The 18,582-nt window shown below is 38.5% G+C and overlaps 2 protein-coding genes across 2 annotated transcripts; one reads left to right on the forward strand and one right to left on the reverse strand.

The window, feature by feature from the left end:
* The first annotated feature begins 178 nt into the window (after positions 1-178).
* Positions 179-16,443, forward strand: LOC116291897 (zinc finger FYVE domain-containing protein 9). Its single transcript, XM_031699127.2, has 19 exons — positions 179-492; positions 1,512-3,198; positions 3,681-3,859; positions 4,103-4,229; positions 5,225-5,446; positions 6,591-6,812; positions 6,946-6,999; positions 8,764-8,829; positions 9,278-9,351; positions 10,056-10,146; positions 10,814-10,911; positions 11,596-11,722; positions 11,801-11,883; positions 12,239-12,343; positions 12,591-12,738; positions 12,970-13,050; positions 13,420-13,579; positions 14,140-14,425; positions 15,314-16,443. Exons 2-19 carry the CDS (start codon positions 1,512-1,514, stop codon positions 15,470-15,472), a joined length of 3,969 nt encoding a protein of 1,322 aa, XP_031554987.2. The 5' UTR covers positions 179-492; the 3' UTR covers positions 15,473-16,443.
* LOC116291899 (NADH dehydrogenase [ubiquinone] 1 beta subcomplex subunit 7) lies at positions 16,376-18,293 on the reverse strand. The gene is made up of 3 exons (XM_031699129.1): positions 18,231-18,293; positions 17,908-18,076; positions 16,376-16,549 (listed from the first exon to the last, which is right to left on the reverse strand). The coding sequence occupies exons 1-3, from the start codon at positions 18,250-18,252 to the stop codon at positions 16,489-16,491; spliced, it is 252 nt and encodes an 83-aa protein (XP_031554989.1). The 5' UTR covers positions 18,253-18,293; the 3' UTR covers positions 16,376-16,488.
* Between the last annotated feature and the right edge of the window lie 289 nt (positions 18,294-18,582).

Here is an 18,582-nt window from a genome sequence, read left to right on the forward strand (position 1 = left end):
CACTGGAGTCTCCTTACATCGAACACTTTTGGATAATATGGACAGTAAATCTAAGCCTCGCATGAATAAGATGTCTTTCAAAATGACGAAATAAAAAAATGACGAAAAATGACGAAATGTTTTATTTTTGGGCCAAACTTACATAGACCATGAGACTTTGCGCGCATAATATCCAATATGGCCGACGAAGTTGCGTAAAACAATTGACAAACCATCTTCTTCAAATTGACCTCATTTTACTCTCTTAAAACCCCAAGAAACAACAAACTACACTACTGAGGAACAAATCAATCATCAAGCTCTCGAGAAAACGCGATATTAAGCGAATAAGGAATTTTTTAGTGACAAATTGAGTCGACGAAAGTTTGTTGTGGTTGATATACCTTGTTGCATTTCACAGGTTTGAATCGGTTTGAATTAAAAAAATAAGTCAAGTTTAGAAGGAAGGAGTTAGTAATGAATCGAATTCGTTTGCATTATTAAGGATTAAAGGTCAGTATGCAAGTATTATTCTTATTTAAACTTTATTATTTATTTCCTTAAATATTTGCGATGTAACGTGAGCATGTCAGAACAAGTCACGACAATTTTACTTTAAGCCCTTTAATTATTAACACACATATGAATATAAAATGAAATATTAGATAAATTGATCTTTAGCGCATGCAGTACAAGAACAAAAGTTTTTGAGCCTCCAAGTTATTTTGTCTATCCTCGAATATTAGTACTTTCTCCTAGAGTAATTTTTTGGTGTTTTTTTTTACAAATTCTTTTTTTTTTTCTTTTTTTTTCCAGGAATTCTAACTTTAATCATAGTAATTACACATAAGAATTCGGAACTTATTGATATTATTATTCAGAGGAATTTTAAAATGCCCTGCAAATGATATACAATTGTCCGAATTCTTTGCAGAACGATCACGCATACAGCAATAGAAGTCATGGTCATTAAATATATGTGCACATGATTTGTAGGGTATTCTAAGGTTGTACCTGCTATTCCTACAGTATTTTATATACTAACTTACTGAGGGTCGGATGGGAAAATATTTGGTTCAAGGTCTAGTGATGTACGTTCATACAAATGATCAAGAGCTATTTATTCCATCTGGCCCAACCTTACTCAGTTGATAAGCATTTTTTATCATATGACTCATTTTTTGTTGTAAAAAAGACTGAAAAATCTTGTTAAAATCTATGCTTACAGCGCATGTGAATGAGGCAGGATTTTCCGGCAACCCATCCGGCTCCCATCATGAGACATTTTCCAAAATGTTTCCTAGAGAACGCAAGCAGACCCATATGCCTCATGGGATATTCCATGGTTTGCACCACCTCAAAACTATGGTATAACAAGTATATATTAATGTCATAATACTTGACAATACTCAAACTTGGCATTTCTTTAGATGACACTTGTTGAAAACCTTCAAAATGTTTAACAAACTTTTACTTTGACTACATATATTTTGAAAAGTATATTAATGATTGAATATTTTCTTACTTCAAAGATGACTGGCACATTTGTCCCAGTTGACTTGGATCAAGTCTTGGATGAATTTGAAGAACAAGAAATGAAAAATGGTTCTCCTCAAAAAACTAACATCAACACTAAACAAAATGACTCTCTTGACGCCCCCCAAGGCAGTATTCATTCACATATGAGATTTCCCAGCGTTGATGAACCCAGAACCTACTCATTTAACGGTCCTATAGATGCTATATTAGAAAACCATTCGAATAATATCGACAAATCAAGTGGTACTAGTCTTGCACAAGAACTTGCTGGTTATGATTTTGGGACTCACCTTCATGATGATGATCATGATGATCATGAGGACAGACCTGATGATCACGATGATGTTAATGGTGGGGATCACAATGGTGTAACTCATAGTAATTTAGACCAAAATACAGCTGATGATAGTAATGTTAGCGAGATGGCAAGTGAAACTAGCAGCACATCAGATGTTATTGCTGCAGCTGAAAAAATAACATCAGAAAATAACTTCTCTCTCCAAAAATCAAGCACTTCTTCTGCGCATGAATCAGAATCAAAGCCTTTTAGCCTTGACACTAATGACTTGAGCGAAGGAATTCAAAGCTCTTCTACTTCAACTCTCTCAAGTCAATCCATCACAGAACAAAACAAGAAGTTAGAAGACGAGCCAGATTTTCTTTCTGTTTTAAATTCTGTAGTCGAAGAAAAGTCTATGTGCGTTCAAGGTTCAAAGTCCCAAACTGCTTCATTTAGTAGCTATGATGGTTCAACGTCTTCAAGCACAGAATTGAATGAAATTAAAGATATATTGGTTGATAAAACACAGGACCTGGCTTGTGCGACAGATGAAATTGGTGATTCTAGATTAAATGATATCTCAAATGAGCAAGGAGAAAAATTCTCTGCTTTAGAGCCCGATTCAATAGACTTTGATTCTACTGAAGATTCAAAACAATTGAGTAGTAAGTACCCTGTTGGTGGTGATAGCGAAGGTGATAATGTTCAGCCTTCAGAAGAAAAGACTCTTAATATTGAAGATAATTTTTATAGATCGAAAGAAACAATTCCAAGTGGCAAAGTTTTGGAAGCTGATGATTTAACAGGTGTTCTTTTGTCAGAAAATATTAGCGCCTCAGATGATGTTGATAATACTCACCCTAGCGGCGACAAGGCAAAAGTAAGAGGTAAAAGTTCCATGGAGAATTTTGAAATTGCTTCATGTAGTACTGATAATGACATGAGTACAGATAATACAGTTGCAGGTGAGAATCTATTTTTCAATACTACAAACAACGAAGCAAGTGCTTCAGAAAAATGCATTGAAAGTTGGGAAAAAGAAGGCAATGTTCACAATGAAGAAAGCGAAGAAGGAGATGGAGAATTAGTGCATGGCGGCCAGCCTAATCAACAAGATGGTGACACTTTGCTATTAGATTTAAAGGAAGAGACGTCATTAGTCAATCCAGTGATTCCTTCTGATAGTGTAGCCATTGACAATGGGTTGCCCCAAGTGGGAAGACCAGATGAGATTGTACAAAATGATCCAAATTTATTAGAGAATTTAACACCTCAGGAAACAGAGTCTGTGGCTAATCGCATGAGTCCTATTGACAGTGGTTCTGCTGATAGTTTATGTGGGACGCAGGATGAGGACACAGTGGGCATGGGAAATGAACCAACTGGTGTTCATGCTGGTGGTAAGAAAATCAAGTATTGTCTGTTTCTGGTCTCGACATTTCTTCCCATCCATCTTTTCACCTCCTCTTAGTTTTCTCTGTTTTTTCCTTTTCCCTTCACCCATCCATGCTTCCTTCCTTTCGTCCATCAATCCAGCCACCCACCCATCCTCCCATCCATCCATCCATCCATCCACCCACCCACCCACCCACCCATTCATCCAACCATTCACCCACCCATTCATCCAACCATCCACCCACCCACCCATCCTCCCATCCATCCATCCATCCATCCACCCACCCATCCTCCCATTCAACAATCCATCCAACCATCCATCCATCCTCCCATCCATCGATCCATCCACCCACCCATTCATCCATCCATCCATCCACCCATCCATCCTCCCATCCATCCATCCATCCATCCTCCCATCCATCCATCCATCCATCCATCCACTCTGTCCACTTTTTCATATCTACTAATCTCAGTCCTGTTTTATCAGAACAATCAAAGACAGACTTGGACTTCAAAATGTCAGCAATTCACATCAGTAGTGGTGACCCAGAGATGGGTTTTGTACCCCCAATATGGGTACCTGATGATGTGGCAACCCATTGCATGAATTGTGGGCTAAAGTTCTCTGTGATAAAGAGAAAACATCACTGCAGGGCATGTGGAAAGGTATGTTCAGGACTGATGATCAATAGAATGACAGTCTGTCCCAGTTGAATTCAAAGGAATTAAGCCTGCTTTTACGTGTCCAAACAAGTTTTTAACCGGCCAAACATTCAGCCTGTACATACCGTTTACACGGAAGTTGGATCTTCACTGTCTCTTTAATTGTATAAAAAATATGTTATGTTTACATGGAACTGGATTTATATAATTTTATCTTCCAGTTGCTCATTGAACCTTTTTCTGTAGGTTCTCTGTTCATCATGTTGCAACATGAAGTTTCCTCTGCCATACATGGGCAATAAAGATGCACGTGTCTGTCAAGTGTGTTGCGACATTCTTGTTAGAGGAAATCATCAAACATTGTCATCAGAAAGTATGTTTACCTTCCTCTAGTAATACTTACAGCATCAAGTATTAATTATAAGTTATTGAGGTTGTTATATAATTAGCTGCTGTTCTGTATTGCCCATAAGGAAGGCCAATGTGCAGGGCTTAAAATAATGGCTAGTAAGTCGGCGGTAAGTTATGATGACATGCCAAACTACTGTAGGTTTAGCTCAGTCATACCTCATTTCTGGCTCAATGTTACTGGCGAAAATAGATGGCAAGGCAAAATTTGACGGCAAAGTTACAATTCTGGGCGGCGTTGACAGATGCCTGGCTGTTATTCTAAGCCCTGATATAGATTGTATGTCTTTCAACACTATCAATGTAAACCCATATTGCAAATAAGTTTGGTATCACAAATCATCTTTTGCATAGTGTTGGTCAAGCCAAAGCTTGAACTTGTAGGCCATTTCTGAGTTTGATAACCAGAATGTATTTGGTCTAGCTTAGGTACAAACAACACCATATAAGGCATGATGAACAAAAGATGTTTGTACCCAAGCTAGACCACAATGCATCATGTTTACTATCTCACAATACCATGTAAGGCATGGTGAACAAAAAATGTTTTTACCCAAGCTAGACCACAATGCACCATGTTCGCTATCTCACAAAACCATGTAAAGCATGATGAACAAAAGATGTTTGTACCCAAGCTAGACCACAATGCATCATGTTCACTATCTCACGACACCATGTAAGGCATGGTGAACAAAGGATGTTTGTACCCAAGCTAGACCACAATGCATCATGTTTACTGCCTCACAACACCATGTAAAGCATGATGAACAGAAGATGTTTGTACCCTAGCTAGACCACAATGCATCATGTTCACTATCTCACAACACCATGTAAAGCATGATGAACAAAAGATGTTTTTACCCTAGCTATACCTCAGTGCACCTTGTTTGGCACAGCCTGGTGCCCCCAATAAACTGAACATGCAAACTTGTGTTTTACTAACTATGCTTTTATTGACAGACCTCCAAACAAGTGCTCCAGCAACCCCTAAATCAGATGAAAACAGCGAGGTAGCACCAGGCCCTGATCATGACAATGGGTCCATACATGCTGCCGAAGTCCCTCCACCTACACCAGCTGAGGAGGAAGACCTTGATGAAGATGAGCAACTGGATCAAGCACTGGGAGGAAGTGGTGGGGAAGAAGAACATGAAGATCAGGGTGACGCAGAAAATAATTTGGGTAATATTGCGCAATAATATTGTACAGTCAACTCTTACCCTGTGGACACCCCGACATCTTGCGATCATGGACAGGAGCGAAAAATATAATGATAAATAATAGCATAAATGGAAAAAAATAACAACAAAGAAAACATCATAATCAACTTTTGCTTTTGCGGAGGCTCTCTATTATAGCCACCAAATGATGATACAAAGGCTGTCCATCGTAACAAGAGTTGATTGTATGCAAATCATTCACGAAAGTCATCTGTAATGTGCTACTTGGATATCAATTTTGAAAATTGGCTGAAAACCTGTGAAAATGAGTTTTTGGTTTTGAAAAAACAGTGGTATGCATAGAATGCAAAATGTGAATTATCGAGAATTGATTTGGGAAGCATGGGTGGTGTGCCCGGCTAATGCGTCACCTCTCACAAATGCGACCCAGTTTCAAGTCCAACGGCTCAGTGTTTAAGGTGACTAGAGTTGTTTGTTGGTTCTCTCCTGTTCATTTTCCTCCCTCCTTAAAGATCGACTTCTAAATTCCAATTCGATCTTTTGGCTTTCACCAAGTTTGGAGTCTAGTTCTGTTGTGATTATCCCATGTTGTGATGCAACAGCTAAAAGCTTAATAGATATGGCAGGCATTCCAGACCTCCTATATATCCTATATTTCCTATAATTTGTATAGGATCCTAAAAAGAGTCTATATTTAAAGAAAACCTCCTATATTTCCTATAAATAGGACGACTGCTGATTGATACATTTATATTTTACACTGTTTAGCATATTTGACGAAGGAAATAAAATGGCCCTTTTTTTTGTTTTTTGTTCGGTTCTATTCTTTTTTTGGTTCTGCAAATCATTGCCTGTGCACCCTCCCTGCAAGATCCCTGGTTACGCCACCGAAAAGCTATCTATCTTAGCTCCTATAAAGTGCATATATGTTTGGGAAAAAATCCTATATTTTCCTATATTTAGAACTTGCACAGCCTATATTTCCTATCAAATTTGTCTAAAAAGTGGCTGGGATGCCTGATATGGTCATAATGACTTTCTATTTCTTGCAGACCACTTGGTAACAATATCAGAAAACTTGATTAAGTATGAAAAATGAGGTTTCGTCTTTTATTAAATATCTTCGTTTTTGTTTTTTTTCACAGACGCACATTCTCCAGATGTCTCCACCCTATCCTTACCATCTGACCCACACACTCTACCCATCAATGAAGGTGGTTCATCAGCATCTTTGTCCTCAGCACCTCTATCTCCAACATTATCTGACGACAGTGATATTTCTTTTCGGCTTGACGTTGAGCATGTGAGGGCGTTGATCCCTCAAGAATCATCTGCTTTGCCTCCAGTTTTGAATCTACACAAAAATAGTAAGTGGACGATAACATTCTGTAGGGGCAGATCCAAGGATTCAGGGGTGGTTAGGGGGTGAGAAAATATATCTGAGTTATGGAGTATCTGATGTTAATAGTCTGTTATTGTTTTTTAAATATTTTGTTTCAGCTATTGCTATCAAGGAGCACCCTGATCCAGCTGAGATCATGTATCGCTTGAAAGGTATGGAGGGAGGGAGGGAGGGAGGGAGGGAAGGAGGGATGGATGAATGGATGACTGGGTGGATGGATGAGTGGATCGAATGAATGGATGGGATGGATGGATGGATGGGTGGATGACAGACGGACAGACGAGCAGATGGACAGGTGGGTGGGTCGATGGATGGATTGATGTATGGATGAATGAATAAATATATATTAGTGGGTGGATGGATGGATGGATGGATGGATGAATAGAAGGATGGATGAATGAATGAATGAATATATAAATGGATAGATGGATGAATGAATGAATGAGAGTAAATGAAGGGAAAGATAGGTATGAAAAGAGGTAGAATAGAAGGGAGGGATAAATGTAATATTTAAGCAATAGAAAACTTTTTCCGTGTTTACATAGCCTGATAGCAACACGAGGGGAGGTTGGGAGAATTCGAGACAGTTATGCAAACCCGAGACGTAGTCGAGGGTTTGCACAACTGTCGAGAATTCTCCCAACCCCCCGAGTGTTGCTATCAGGCTATGTAAACACAGAGAAAAAAGTTTTCTATTGCTTTTATAAAATAAATACTAAGGGAAAACATTACCACTTGCAAGAAAATAAATCTTTATTTGAATTTGATTCTCATATCAAAATACAAATTCTTCATACATTACAAACTTCGATCGTTAGCCAATCAAATTTCGTGTAATAAACGACAAGGAGGCAAATGTGAAGCGAGAAAGAATCGCTAGCTATTTCAAACATTTATCATTCTAAACCTTTAAAACAAATACAAAGAAATGTCCAAAGATTGAATAGAAATCTTAGTAAAAGATTTCAGAATTGATTATCTTTATGAAAGTGATCAAAAGTGGATAACAAGTGTCACTGTGAATGGAATTCCCGGTTGAAAGAAACGTCGTTTTGCTCAATTTGACAGCGAGAAAACATGGCAGCGAAGTTGATTGTTTCGTCTTGCCTCGAGAAGATATTTTGTGGAGCTGAAGAGCTATCGCTGGAAAAAGTTTGAAGCTGCTGACTGTTTCCTTGAAATACTTGTATTCTTTATCGGGCGGTGCATTTAAATCATGAGAAAGCACGTCGCTGAACAACCGCAGCTGTCCTGACGCAGGACGTGTGTTGTAGCTCCTGAGGGAATTCTCTTTGCGGTGACCAACGAGAGATTGTCATGATATTACGATCAGAAAGACCTGCATGAGACCATAGGGTTATGCCTGTGGCCCTGACACAAGTCAAAATTTGGAACTTCGTCTTCAAAATGCATTTTTGAGGGCGTTTTTTTCCTCGAAAGAAACTGTAAATTTTAAATTTTTGAATTTGTACCGGGAAAACACGAAAGTTGTGACGTCACAACTGTGTTTACATATCCTCATGCAAACATGGCTATCAACCAATCACAGCGTGCGTACTATTTAATTTATTTTATAAAATCTTTTATTATATAATTACCAATGAAATATCTATTTTTCTCTATTTCGAAAAATTGATATCCTTACACGTGAAAATAACATGTTATTTTCACGTGTGAAAATAACACCATTGTGATGGCTATTCAAAAATACACGGAAAGAATTGCCTGAAAAAGCCAAAACATACTTCATTGATAATTATATAATAAACAGAATATTACATGGGCGCTTGGAGATACGAATTTTATCTTCTCGTGTTGAAAATTTTCAACACTTGAAGATAAAATTCGTATCTCCGCGCGCCCATGTAATATCCTCTATTTATTATATTAATCAAATAATTCTTTTCCATCCTTAGGAAAGGGAGAGACAGTCATCTTTTTGCTGAACAAGAATCTCATTGTCAAAGTAAAAATTGTCAAATGTAAGCATATTTTTGCTTTAATAGAGTGTGTGCAACCATGTGACTCAAAATCCCTTGAGATATGAATAACAATAAAACAGCCGCCATCTTGGTTTATCTAACAAGAGAAACTAATGATGAATGCTTTATTATCCTCAACCAAGATGGTGGCTATGACATAATATGTGTCTGCTCTATTGATAATCAGTATCTGTAGTACACCCTTTTAGCTGCGGCACAACATTTTCCCATTTCAGACCACGTTATTCTCTTCAAAATTAGATTCTTTGTTTGACTTGTAACTATTTCATGTGTCTTGTCATGTACAACTGCCAAAATAAAATGATGTACTCTAGGGAATGACATGGTCTGAAATGGGAAAATATTAAACCCAAGGTAAAATAGACTAAATTGAGTTCCTATGTACTTGTTCAGAAGCTTAATGGTCATTTTTATTCCATTCCAACAGTGCGCTGCTGTGTGAAGAAGAAGTGTTGGTGCTTTGTCACCGATGGAATGGGAGCAGCCAGCCAGGAAGAAATGGTACAAAACTAAATTAAAGTAGCTCAACTCTCTCAAAAGCAAACAAATGATGTCATTGTGAATTTTAAAATAAATACATGAAGATATAGAAATATAGATAAGTTATAGTGCTTGGGAACAACCTCATCTTCATGTATTTCATAAGTAGAAACGCGGTCCACATATTCTCATCTTTGCATCAAAATTACCGCAACCAAACATGTATTTCACCCTGGCCTGCTCTCAGTCTGACCTCTAGCTCAGCTGGTAGAGCATCGGTAGTACAATTCCGAAGGTTGTGGGTTAGATTCCTAGCGAGGTCGGAAATTAATTTTTCCGAATTTATTTCCAAGGGTCTTTCGCCCGGAATAACCTCGTTCCCAAGCACTATAACTTATCTATATTTCTATATCTTCATGTATTTCATAAGTACTACGCGGTCCACATATTCTCAATTTTAAAAAAAATGAATCTCTTTACTTTGGGTGTAATGTTTTCTCATTTCTAGACCAAGTATTATTTTCTTGAGAATAAGATTTGTTTGAGTCGTATCTATATTCATGTGTCTTCTCAAGCACAACCAACTTTAAACAAAGAAATAATACTCTAGGGAATGACACGTGGTCTGAATTGGGAATCTCTATGCTCAAGATATGGCAGCAGAGTGCTATCATTTCCAGAACTTGATTTTAATCTTTATTCTGATTGTTTGTTTCGTGTTTAAGGTCATCCTTTTAGAATGCCAACATAATGAGAACACTGTACCCAAAGATGTCCTTTCTCACTTCAACACGGCTTTCAGCTATGCTAAACAAGGTATTCTTACTTACTAACTTCTTAATTAACCCATTCAAGACTGTGTAGGCATAGTTCATTCAGAACCTTTATCAAAAATCAGAAATTTTATCAAACCCTGAAACAACCTCTTGGCTGATCTAAGTCAGGGCATGGCTAACTCACAGATCAAACCCTGAAACAACCTCTGGGCTGATCTAAGTCAGGGCACGGCTAACTCACAGATCAAACCTTGAAACAACCTCTGGGCTGATCTAAGTCAGGGCATGGCTAACTCACAGATCAAACCCTGAAACAACCTCTGGGCTGATCTAAGTCAGGGCATGGCTAACTCACAGATCAAACCCTGAAACAACCTCTGAGCTTATCTAAGTCAGGGCATGGCTAACTCACAGATCAAACCCTGAAACAACCTCTGGGCTGATCTAAGTCAGGGCATGGCTAACTCACAAGTCAAATTAGAAATTTAGCTCATGAGGTTTTACGAGGGTGAATCCATAGCAAAACCCTTGAATGAAAAGAGAGATCTAACAAACTCTACTCACATGATGCTGAGTGCAGGAATCAAACCTGAGACCTGAGGTAAAAGGCATGAATGCAGTACCATTACGTTGCCCTTGATTCTTAAGGCAAATGCAAGTCTCTTCTTGTTTATTAAACTATTATTATTTATTAACTTGATCTTTAGGCCATGTGGTATCTGATCTTGGTTTTACTATATTTGGTCAACCCTTCCTCGGTAGCTCTGACAATGCTGGATTTCTGTACATCAAGCCCACATTTCAGGTAACTGTAAAGGTCATTAGATTTTGCTAAACACAGTCTTTTAGTTTAGCATTAGGTGGTAGCCTGTGTAATGCAAGGGCAATGAAGATGGTAGAGAGACTTGCTGTAACTCACTTTAATGTATAGCTTTCATGTGTACCAACCTCTCTCCTCCACTACACCAAGTTCAATGGACTATAATTTAACCAGTACTAGAATGAAACTCATTGCCATGGTTACAGCTGTTTTCATAATGAGGGGAAATTATAAAGTACTGACCATAGTAATGAAACGACTTCCAATACTCCATTTTAGAGTTCCATTCAGTGACCACAAATAATAGTTTCTAGCTGAGGCTGGAGTTTCCATGCATAGCAAAACTACAGTTTATCATGCGCGGTAACTCCAGCCTCGGCTAGGAACTATTTTTCATGGTCACTGAATGGAACTGTAAAATGGAGTATTGTCTTCCAATAATTCACTCAATCACAACAGGTAGTTATGGTTACAGTTAGATACAGTGTGGCTACGGATTTGCCATCAAATATTGTTTGCCACTCATTTAAAAACCACTCTAGTCTCTGTCAGTGTCAGTGTCAGTGTCAGTGTCAGTGTCAGTGTCAGTGTCAGTGTCAGTGTCAGTGTCAGTGTCAGTGTCAGTGAATAACTCCACTCAGAAATCATTTATTTTTGTATACCTTGTAGTGTCTTGAGAATCTCCCTCTGCCGTCAGTCCCCTACGTGGTCGGTATTCTTATCCAGCGGCAAGAAGCACCATGGGCTCAGCTCTTTCCTCTACGGCTCATGTTACGACTGGGAACAGAATTCAGATGTGAGACCTGTCTATTAAATGATATGTACCCTGGGTTCTTCAACTTTTCTAAACATGAATCATTATTTATGCCATCAGATTATCCTTGTCCTTTATGGAGTGTGCGTAACAGGCCGTCCGTGTATGGCGACATTGGACACACGATAATGAACCTACTCACGGTAGGCATAGGTTTATAAATGATTGACTGTGCATCTATTTCAAAAATTTTATATCGGAGCTGAAGGAGACAGATGATAGGTGATAGGTGATAAACAATGGAGTATTAGCAATTAGTCCTCGAGCCTGAATAGGCTACTAGTCAATAGCCCTTGAGGCCAAAGTTTTAGTCAAATCCAAATAGAATAAACATTGGAGTATGTAGAGGTACATGTGAACCTGCTCTACAGATTTTTGACAGAAGTCTATTGATGAGTAGAGTCACCTGTTGTGACTTTTTTCTCAATCACTTCGTAGTAAACAATTGAGCACAGGGTGTGTTTAATAGTATTCTTATTTATATATATATAATTGCAGGACTTTAAGAACTTTCAATACAGCATCCCAAGGATCACTGGTTTGATCATTCACATGGAAGATACGAAAACTAAAGTGCGCCTGCCGCAGGATAGATATGATGAGGTACATCACGACTATATAGTCAATTTCAATAAACTTTTCATGGTTTCTTTACTCCAGTACACCACCTTGCCGAGGACTGCTTTATCCCATGAGCTCTATTCTGTTCTTGATGCAAGCAAAAAACAAATACTGTAGTTCAGAGTTTTTAACTTGTTCTGCTATGTGGCCTGAGTGCTTTCAGCAGTGAGTGGAGAGTGGACTTTATAGCCTAGTTCTATGATGAATGGCATAATCTTTTCCTTTCCAGATTGTTAAAGTCCTAAATGCAGCAGAAGAACACATGTTTGCATTTGGTGCCAACTTCAGCAGCGAGGCAGATTCGCACTTGGTGTGCATCCAAGAGGGAGAAACCTACAAGACGCAAGCAATAAATATACAGAATAAGACTAGAAAAGGTATCTTAGTCCTTCCTTCCTTCCTTCCATCCTTCCTTCCTTCCTTCCTCCCTTCCTTGCTCCCATCCATCCAACCATCTAGTCGCCCATCCATCCATCCATCCGTCCATTCATCTGTCCATCCGTCCATCCATTCTTCCCTCCTTCCCTCCTTCCCTCCTTCCTTCTTTCCTTCCTTTGTGATAATATTAAGACTAACTCTTGGGCTGTTTGTCATTTCTGTGTTTTAAGTTACTGGAGCAAGCTTTATAGTATTCACTGGGTCACTCAAGACAAGCAATCCTAATGATGCTAAAGTCAGTATTATTGAAGGTAAATGACTTATACTTTCTACGATGACAGGAAGAACAATACCCTCCTAAGACCCTCCCCACCCCTTGGAAATTCCAATCCCCTCCATTGGGGAGGTATGGATATTTTCTGGTACTGCACAATATACCCTCCTCAGACCCTCCCCACCCCTTGGAAATTCCAATCCCCTCCATTGGGGAGGTATGGATATTTTCTGGTACTGCACAATATACCCTCCTCAGACCCTCCCCACCCCTTGGAAATTCCAATCCCCTCCATTGGGGAGGTATGGATATTTTCTGGTACTACACAATATACTCTCCTCAGACCCTCCCTACCCCTTGAAAATTGAGAATTAACATTTAAAATTATTAAATTCTTCCTTTGCAGATGGTTTAATGATTCAGATGTTACCAGATGCTATATTAGAGTTACGGAGAGCACTGCGTGAAATGCAAGATTATGTAATCCAGACAGGCAGTAATACAGCTGAGGGTACTGTTAACCAGGTGACTGTAGAATGGGCCACCAGAGATGCCAATCAACAAGCGTGAGTAAAACGTTTTATCTGGTTGGTTTATCTTTCTAGGACAATCTTGTTGTTCTGTGTAAACCAGCTAAATTATACATATGGATGTCTGGGTAGGATGCATGGTTGGGTGGATAGCATAGATGGATGGATGGATAGATGTAATGCAGGGATGAAATACGATGGACTGCAGGGGCGGATCCAGGGGAGGGGTGCAGGGGGTGCACACCCCTCCCTGATTCCACTTTGTGCCCCTACTTCGAAGATAATCAATACTGTTTTTTCCCTTTGATTCTAAGGGGTGCACCCCTCCCTGGGTTAACTTTGTGCGCAGCACCCTCCCTGGAAAAAATCCTGGATCCGCCCCTGGACTGGTGGATGGATAGGATAAGTGGGCGGATTGCATACTATTAGATGGATTTATGGATAGGATAATTAGGTGACATTAGATGGGATGGATAGATAATAGAATGGATGGGTGGATTGAGGGAAGGAAGTAAGTAAGTAGAAAGATACAGACAAACAGAAAGGTATTAAAGAACAAACAACCCAACAAACTAATAGTTTACTAAATCTGACAGGTACATTAGCCCAATAGACGGACGGTCACTAACTAACTTACCCAGCATCCAAGTGCACAGTAGTTGTGACTTCACTAAACCCGACATCTATAGAATAAGATGGACAAATGTCTTCCTGGAACGAAATGGTGAAAGAAGCTCCAGAGGGTTGTCATCTAGAGGACTGAGCCACCTTACGGCAGAGCTGGCACGTGCATGTTGCGAGGCCTTGAGACCACATCTGGTTGGGCTTTTTCAACTGGACCTGAAACAACTGTCACTGAGAGTAAACATTGATTCAGACTCTGTAAGTACTTGACCATTCATTATTTATGGGAGAAATAGATGGAAGACCTGAAATGCCTACAGTATCTGTTAAGTGCTTGATAAATAAGGGACCATTCCTAATTTATGGGAGGGATGGGTGGGTAAAAAGAGTGGGGATTTTTTTGCATTCCAGGATCTGATATGATATATTTTTTTTAAATCTTTTTTTTTTTTTTTTTTGCACAATTTCAGCATAAAAGTACTAGTAACGAATATTAGAATAAAAATTATCGAATGAAAGCTGAAAATTCGGCGTAAAAAAACGTTTACGATCCGTACGATCCAATTAACCGACGTCCATTCCATTCCAGCCATGTACGGTTCCTTATTTTCCAAAATCAAAAAAGTCTCAAAAATCATGGATTCAGAACCAAAAATCAAATTTCAGAGTTGGGACATGCTTTTGCTATAGATGAAGATTATCCATACCCCTTCAAAAGTTACAAATTCGACAAACATTTTTTTTGCGATCCGACGATCCAATTAACCAAAGTCCAGTCCATTCCACCTATGTACGGTTCCTTATTTTCCAAAATTAAAAAACCCTCAAAAATAAGGAATATAGAAGCGTAAGTTAAATTTTAGAGATGGGAAATATTTTTGCTGTACATGAAATATACCTATACCCTTTCAAAAGCTTAATTTTTTTGAAAAATATTAAATATCCAGCCAGCCAATATCTAGGTAACTACACGATATGCACTCCTCAAACCTTCCCTACCTCTTGGAAATTCCACATCCCTCCTTTGACATATTCTAGGACTATAATTTAACCTACTCAACCCTTGGAAATCCAAAAAAATTTAATGTTGGGAAAATATATCAATGCATTTATTTCAAGTTTTATATTTGATTCAATATTTTTTAGGTCGAGTACAGCATTGGTGCAAATGAAGAACCTTTACCAGCCAATCTAATGGCAGACTTAGACAGTGCTCTTGTCCCAGCCATTAATACTGCAGCTATGAAGCATCGCCGAGGCCCACTGGCTGTAGAATTATTTTTCAGTATCATTTCACTCTTTTAAATTTTAATATCCAAATATATTTACCCGCTTTCCTATTGCTACATGTATTCTGCGACATTGAATAGTCAATTGTTTAAAGCACATACTAAGTCTGCCCTTCAGCCATTTTTAGTGTCCTCATGCAACACGGCAACAGGAGGGCACTAGAGGGGAGCTTGTGAGTTTAAAATGGGGGGTAGGGAGTTTGGAAGGAATTTTGATTCTAGGAAAGTGTGGTGGTGTGTGCTGTTAGAGCAGTTTTTGTAGGACTGTGAAAAGGTCAGTGCCGTGTGCGTGCCGTGTAGTAACCGTGATGTTTTCTAGAATTTTAATTGGCTAATTTTTTCTCATGCAATATTATTGGTCTGGCAGTGCCGTGACGTTGGCATGACCGTGTCCGAGCCGTGATTGCGGCATGTTTTGGGTTTTTGATTGGATGAAGAGTAAATTATCTTGCAATGTCATTGTATTGGGGCTAGTACCTTGCCGTGTCTTTACTACTCTACTTGTGCCATAAGCTTTTCACAGTCATACGAAAACTGCTATAAATGTGTTGCCTCTTGCTGCTATGATCATGGGTTGAATCGTCACTATCACCATGATGTGAGTCGAGTTGCTTGTTAGCAAGATCCAACTTTAAATTCCAACTTATTATTGAATAAGGGCCACAGATTTGTTAGCTACTGGCCATTTCGAGGACAATTTTTAACAAAAGCAATTTGACAGAATCTTGTTACTCAATATGTACATTGATTTTTTCCACTGCTTTCTCAGACTCTTTATACTCTTCTAAATAATTCAACATTTCTTAAAAATCATCTTTACATTACTTGGCCTCTTGCTTTTCTCCAAAACCTGCTTTATGCTCTGTATTCCTCTTTCCTGGGCAGCAGTATATAAATCAATACAATAATAATACCAATACAAGTTGTAATACCAGTTTATTTACAGAAATATAAAATACAATGACATTATTCTGTAACTTAATAATATCCATCATATTGATCACACAAAAAACTAAGGAATTGGTTTAGTAATCACAAATGGCCTTTTTCTTGGAGCTTGCGCCGTTCTTTCTCTCGGGTCCTGTACATTAAACTGAAACGAAAAAAATAATCTCAATTTTAATGTAAAATAGGGCAAACGTGGAACTTTCCATGCACCGAACTCATTAAAAACAATGGATATCAGGTGATAATGAGGCAGCATTCTTTGATGTAATTAAGTTCGGTGCATGGAAAGTTTGATGTTTGCCCTAGGCCTTATACAACTTATTTTTAACAATTTTACGTAAGTACTCAATGAGCCCTGAGAGGAAATGTTCTGGTTATTTTATTTTTTTATTATTTATTTTTTGAATAAGAAAAGACAGCCTATCATTTTGTCCCCCAGAACAATTCCTAGGAAATCAAAGCAAGGAGGCTATAGGCTGATAACATTATCAGAGGTGATGGTTCAAAAATCCTGGAAATATGGATTTCAACCACTTATACACCGTAACGGCTCGAAATAATGACCAGATAATAGGACTACGTCTGATCAAAAATGGCATTCGTCCAGCCAAATGCCTGTTGCACCAGTCCTCTTGACTGGTTACATGATGATCAGTATGATGTGACTGGCCTTCATGTCTGGCCACTGAAAAGTCTTGCATATTGCTCAGCTCTGTTACGAGACACAGATCAGACAATCTTGTGCAAACTGATACCAATCGTAATAGTAAAATATATCCAATGGTGGTTACATAAGATGACCATTACAAGCGTATTGTACAACATGCTGAACGGTACTTTTCATCAGGCCTAACCTACCAGTCAGAGCAGCCAGTAATCAAATGGTATGCGTCAGTCTTTAGAACTGGTTAGCCAAGGTCTCAAAACTAATGAGAACTGACACGTACAGTTTTAAAAGCTGGCTGCTTGGACTGGTTGGTTTGACTTGATGGAAAGCTCCCTTAGGAATGGAAATGTTGCAGTTGCTTCATCAGTTACATCAGCACAGTAGTGTAGATGGGTAAGTATTCTATATCAATTATTTTAGCCAGCAGTGAATAACTTTTTCCATTACATTTCAATTGTAAATATTTTAGTATAGTCTTTCCAGGTTAAAGAATATCAGAGAAAAACCAAACTTCAGCATTCAACTAGAATCTACCGAGTTAAATTGCAGGATATGAATTGAATTCCAGTCACCCATTCTTTTTACGAAGTACATTTTTCCTTACACTTGTTTAAATTTATACGCCCCAATTTTCTCCCTACATGGAAATCAGCGACACCCTCATTAGGACAAAGCCACCCTTCTTCAAAATAATGGCCAGTGGCTTTGATAATGGAGGAATGAATTAAAAGGTCTTCTCATTCTTTAGTTTCTAACGCAAAAACCCAAGTACCCTCCCAAATTTACGTCTTTTTTTTCGATATTTTTTGTGTGCAGGAATTACGATCAACACATACTCATCATATTGACACTTATCCCAAGCGTGCTTCTCGTGATGGCATTTCCAAGGAAAGTAGTAGGTCTCTTTACGACATTTTAAGAGTGGAATCAATAGATGTGCACAGTAATCGCGACCATTCAAAGGGATCTTCGCGTCCGCCATTTCTTGTGCAGTAACCCTCATCACTGAAAAATAAACCAAAATTTTTACCCTCAAAATGCAATTTTTATCAATTTGATGCCTCCTGTCTTTAAAATAAGACATGAAGATTTAGGAAACAGGTAGAAATGTTAATTAATTTGAAACATTTAAGGGAATTTTAAGGAATATTTTGATCACCTCGTTCAGTTTTCTCCGCCATCTTGGTTTCGTGGGGACGACCGCGTCAGTAAAAGAGACTAGGACCTAGTTTTATTAACAGTCTCTCTCAACTCTATTCACCACAGGTAACCCACAATTTGTTAAGTTTGGCGTTGAAACGTTTTGTTCTTATAGCGATATATATATGGAATTTTTTCTTTGCAGCGACAATCCGAAATACTGCAGTGTGGAGGCTTTTGGTCTTATGGCTTGACAAGGTTTTCTGTGAGTAATATTACAACTGATAATTTTTGTGTATAAAGCCAAGGAATCTAAGGGGGAATGGAAGCTAAAGGGAAAGGTTTTAGGCAGATGGAAACATCTGGTGGGC

Source organism: Actinia tenebrosa, unplaced genomic scaffold (genome assembly GCF_029948245.1).
Source record: "Actinia tenebrosa isolate PJP-AT-01 unplaced genomic scaffold, QUT_ActTen_1.0 PGA_scaffold15__27_contigs__length_11533743, whole genome shotgun sequence".
Classification (NCBI taxonomy): Eukaryota; Metazoa; Cnidaria; class Anthozoa; order Actiniaria; family Actiniidae; genus Actinia; species Actinia tenebrosa.

Coding starts and splice junctions, on each gene's coding strand:
- LOC116291899 (XM_031699129.1), bottom strand. CDS start 18,252: ATGGCGGAGAAAACTGAACGAG. Junction 18,077..18,230: donor GGCGGAGAAAACTGAACGAG/GTGATCAAAATA, acceptor TTTATTTTTCAG/TGATGAGGGTTACTGCACAA. Junction 16,550..17,907: donor GATAAGTGTCAATATGATGA/GTATGTGTTGAT, acceptor TTTTCGTTTCAG/TTTAATGTACAGGACCCGAG.
- LOC116291897 (XM_031699127.2), top strand. CDS start 1,512: ATGACTGGCACATTTGTCCCAGTTGACTTGGATCAAGTCTTGGATGAA. Junction 3,199..3,680: donor AACTGGTGTTCATGCTGGTG/GTAAGAAAATCA, acceptor CTGTTTTATCAG/AACAATCAAAGACAGACTTG. Junction 8,830..9,277: donor CAAAGTAAAAATTGTCAAAT/GTAAGCATATTT, acceptor CCATTCCAACAG/TGCGCTGCTGTGTGAAGAAG.